Source organism: Hyla sarda, chromosome 13, assembly GCF_029499605.1.
Source record: "Hyla sarda isolate aHylSar1 chromosome 13, aHylSar1.hap1, whole genome shotgun sequence".
In the NCBI taxonomy this organism is placed as follows: Eukaryota; Metazoa; Chordata; class Amphibia; order Anura; family Hylidae; genus Hyla; species Hyla sarda.
Genome location: NC_079201.1, coordinates 11,031,622 through 11,036,257, shown reverse-complemented (window position 1 = coordinate 11,036,257; position 4,636 = coordinate 11,031,622). Strand labels below are relative to the sequence as shown.

Sequence of the window (4,636 nt, the reverse complement as noted above, 5' to 3'; positions counted from 1 at the left end):
TCATCCTACAATCATCCATATAACAAGTGAACCTGAAAACTATAGGTGGGGGGGGGGGGGGCATTGAATTCCATTGAACAATTGGGGGGGGGGGGGATCAAAAATGTGCATAGAGTTAATTCACACACCACTGAATGGCAATGGATACAGAGGAGACTGTAGAATGTTGAAAAGATACAACATATCCAATGCAACAATATTAACTGCAATGTTGCATCATTGTATATTGTGGCTGTAAGTATATTGTGGCTGTATCAGTGTTTCCTCAACCAGGGTGCCTCCAGCTGTTGCAAAACTACAACTCCCACCATACTAGGAGTTGTAGTTTTGCAACAGCTGGAGGCACCCTGGTTGGATAACACTGATTTAGATTAGTAACATTTTACTGTTTCAGTGTAGAATGTTGCATCATAGTACAATCATTGGTGTTTCCCCCAACCAGGGTGCCTCCAGCTGTTGCAAAACTACAACTCCCAGCATGCCTGGATATGCTGGGAGTTGTAGTTTTGCAACAGCTGGAGGCACCCTGGTTGGATAACCCTGATTTAGATAGTAACATTTATTGTTTCAGTGTAGACTGTTGCATCATGGTGCAAATCATTGGTGTTTCCTCACACCAGGGTGCCTCCAGCTGTTGTAAAACTACAACTCCCAGCATGCCTAGACATGCTGGGAGTTGTAATTTTGCAACAGCTGGGGGTACCCTGTTTTGGGAAACACTGATTCAGATAGCAACCTTGTATCTTCCTATTAGAATCCACAGCATAAAATAAGATATGGAGAGATAAAGACAGTAATGGTGTCACTAAAGCATAACAACCCATATATATATATATATATATATATATATATATATATAATGTACATATAGTCATATTTACAAACCAAAACCTTCATATACAAACAAATACTCTAATAATTCACTTAGAGCAGCGTTTCCCGTCCTGGGTGCCTCCAGCTGTTGCAGAACTACAACTCCCGAATGCCCGGACAGCTGTCGGCTGTCCGGGCATGCTGGGAGTTGTAGTTCTGCTACACACTTGTTGGGAAACATGGACTGAATGATCGTTCTTATGGTTCTGGAATATGATACAGTTCTCACTCTATGATACAGATCAAGAACATTGCTAAGAGGGAAGGGCTAAAGCAGTGTTTTTCAAACAGTGTGCCTCCAGCTGTTGCAAAACTACAACTCCCAGCATGCCCGGACAGCCTTTGGCTGTCCGGGCATGCTGGGAGTCGTAGTTTTGCAACAGCTGGAGGCACACTGTTTGGAAAACACTGGGCTATAGTATCACAATACAAAGGGGGGGGGGGGGGGGGGGTGACGATGCAAGGAAAGGTGCAAACAATAAAAAGAAACCCGTCGGTGCCCATACCTGACATGCAAACGATGAAATTTGCTTGAAGGAAAAAAAACACCTCCCAAACAATTTCCATTCTACGATTTTCATACCACCTGCATCACTTAAAGAGAGGAACCGATCAATAACCCAACGCTTCCCGACGACGCTCCAGCAACCGTCCCTCTTCGCCTGAAGGTATTTTCCAAATATGTTTGCTACACATGTCCGAAAAAAAAAAATATATATATATATACGTATAAAAAATTAAAAAAATGAAACAATTCCAGCCAGGAGGGATTCTTCTCTAAACTCGATATTCCGTTCTCCCCATTTAAAAAAAAAAAAAAATTATAATAATAATATTAATTTAAAAAAAATGCAAAAATTGTAAAAAAAACAACACAATCACTCACACACAAAAAAATTAAAACAAGAATAGCCAAGGCGGAGACAAATCCAGATCTTCTAACGGTAAAAATAGAGCTAAATGACTAGTTGACCAGCAAAGATCATCCTCCGTGTAGTCATTCCCCAAGATTTGTTATTTTTTTTTAGTTTATCCATGCAATGTTGTAGTTATCCATGGACAATCCAAAGGGTTAGTTGTTGTTGTTGTTTTTTTTTTTGTGTTCTTCCTGTAGAGAGGGATAGAAATAAATAAAAATAAAATAAAAAATATACATATAAATATAAGCCAGTGTGATGCTATGTGACTGACTGCTGCAGACAGTATAGGTTGGAGGCTTGTTCTCATTTCTGCAGAGCAGTGAAGTCGGGTCGGCAGGGGGCGCTGGTACACTGCTCACTTTTCTAAAGTCACCGTGCGCTGCTTGAATGGTCCATCCTAAAGAATTCAGGTAGGTGCTCCTCTCTTTCTCTCTCTCCCATCTACTTCCCTGTCCCTATATACATGTCACTACAGTGGATCACAGACTGGCAGGCAAATAATTGCAACATGGCACTCAGTCAGCACCCATGCAAAAGGCCATGGCATGGGGGGTGTTACTTTTATTGCACCCCTTTCCCAGGACTATTGGGGGGGGGGGGGGGGGGGGGTTAGGAGCTGCCCCCCCCCCCTGCTGAGTGTTCTGCTATGAGATCACACCCTGCTAACATTGCCCCCCTTACAGTGCCCAGATCAGGGTGTAATGAATGGAGCAGAACTTACCTGGGTGCCAGCTGCTGCCTCCCTGTGTGCCCGGGGTGGGGGGCTGCCGGTGGGCTCCACTGGGGGGATATAGCCGGGGCTGGAGGATGTCAGGGCAGTGAGCTCCAGATTCGCACATCAGCACACCGAAGAAATTCACTGGGAGAGTTGCCGCTCATGCGCACCTGTCATCCTCACATTGGGAGGCTGCGCTGCCGTCTGCTGCAGGTAGGGGGCGCCGCGGGTCACTGCTGCGGGGATTTTATTTTATTCTTTATTTAATTGGCGCAGCGCAAATTCTCGGCTGGTGACTTTGCGTAGTGAAGGATAGAGCTTATCGGTGCCGGGCTACATTGCGCTCCATCTGCTGCTGAAATGTTCTGCACTGCTGTCCCGCGCTGTTCTGCACTGCTGTCCCGCGCTGTTGAATGTTCTGCACTGCTGTCCCGCGCTGTTGAATGTTCTGCACTGCTGTCCCGCGCTGTTGAATGTTCTGCAGTGCTGTCCCGCGCTGTTGAATGTTCTGCACTGCTGTCCCGCGCTGTTGAATGTTCTGCACTGCTGTCCTGCGCTGTTGAATGTTCTGCACTGCTGTCCCGCGCTGTTCTGCACTGCTGTCCCGCGCTGTTGAATGTTCTGCACTGCTGTCCCGCGCTGTTGAATGTTCTGCACTGCTGTCCCGCGCTGTTGAATGTTCTGCACTGCGCTTCAGTTCTACTGACTGCTCTGCACTCGCTAAAAGGATGTTATACAACTCTCAACACTCAATACTGCTCCGACTGCTGCATAGACTAGACTAGTTCTCTGGGCTGCACTGTATCCACTCTCATGTTCTGTACTGCTGAATAGTGTTGAGCGGCATAGGCCATATTCGAATTCGCGAATATTCGCGAATATATGGACGAATATTCGTCATATATTCGCGAATATTCGCATATTCGTTATATTCTCGTTTTATTTTCGCGTATGCAAAAATACGCGCATGCGAAAATTAGTGTATATGGAAATTCGCATATGCGTAAATTAGCATATGTTAATTTTCGTATATGCGAATTTTCGCGCGCCAGTCTCACACAGTAGTATTACAGCCTTCTTTACACCACACAAGCTGGAAGCAGAGAGGGGTGATCACTGTGATGTGTACTGTGAAGAAAAAAAAAAAAAAAAAAAAACGAATATTCGTAATTACGAATATATAGCGCTATATTATATTTAGCACTATTAAATGCTCTGCACTGCTCTCCAGCACTATTAAATGCTCTGCACTGCTCTCCAGCAGTATTAAATGCACTGCACTGCTCTTCATCACTATTAAATGCTCTGCACTGCTCTTCAGCAGTATTAAATGCTCTGCACTGCTCTCCAGCACTATTGAATGCTCTGCACTGCTCTCCAGCACTATTAAATGCTCTGCACTGCTCTTCATCACTATTAAATGCTTTGCACTGCTCTTCAGCAGTATTAAATGCTCTGCACTGCTCTCCAGCACTATTAAATGCTCTGCACTGCTCTCCAGCACTATTAAATGCTTTGCAATGCTCTTCAGCACTATTAAATGCTCTGCACTGCTCTTCAGCACTATTAAATGCTCTGCACTGCTCTTCAGCACTATTAAATGCTCTGCACTGCTCTCCAGCAGTATTAAATGCTCTGCACTGCTCTCCAGCAGTATTAAATGCTCTGCACTGCTCTCCAGCAGTATTAAATGCTCTGCACTGCTCTTCAGCACTATTAAATGCTCTGCACTGCTCTCCAGCAGTATTAAATGCTCTGCACTGCTCTCCAGCACTATTAAATGCTCTGCACTGCTCTCCAGCACTATTAAATGCTCTGCACTGCTCTCCAGCACTATTAAATGCTCTGCACTGCTCTCCAGCAGTATTAAATGCTCTGCACTGCTCTTCATCACTATTAAATGCTCTGCACTGCTCTTCAGCAGTATTAAATGCTCTGCACTGCTCTGCAGCACTATTAAATGCTCTGCACTGCTCTTTAGCACTATTAAATGCTCGGCACTGCTCTTAAGCACTATTAAATGCTCGGCACTGCTCTTCAGCAGTATTAAATGCTCGGCACTGCTCTTCAGCACTATTAAATGTTCTGCACTGCTCTTTAGCACTATTAAATGCTCGGCACTGCTCTT

The 4,636-nt window shown here is 44.7% G+C and overlaps 1 protein-coding gene across 1 annotated transcript in view; it reads right to left on the bottom strand.

Annotated features, from left to right (window-relative positions):
- Positions 1 to 3,024, bottom strand: part of CA10 (carbonic anhydrase 10) — a 197,536-nt gene extending 194,512 nt beyond the window's left edge. The window contains exons 1-2 of the mRNA XM_056550620.1: positions 2,515 to 3,024; positions 1,380 to 1,981 (exon numbers count right to left, since the gene is read on the bottom strand). Coding sequence (XP_056406595.1) covers positions 1,380 to 1,440 — 61 coding nt within the window. The 5' untranslated portion in view covers positions 1,441 to 1,981; positions 2,515 to 3,024. The remainder of the gene's footprint in view (positions 1 to 1,379; positions 1,982 to 2,514) is intronic.
- Positions 3,025 to 4,636: the final 1,612 nt, after the last annotated feature.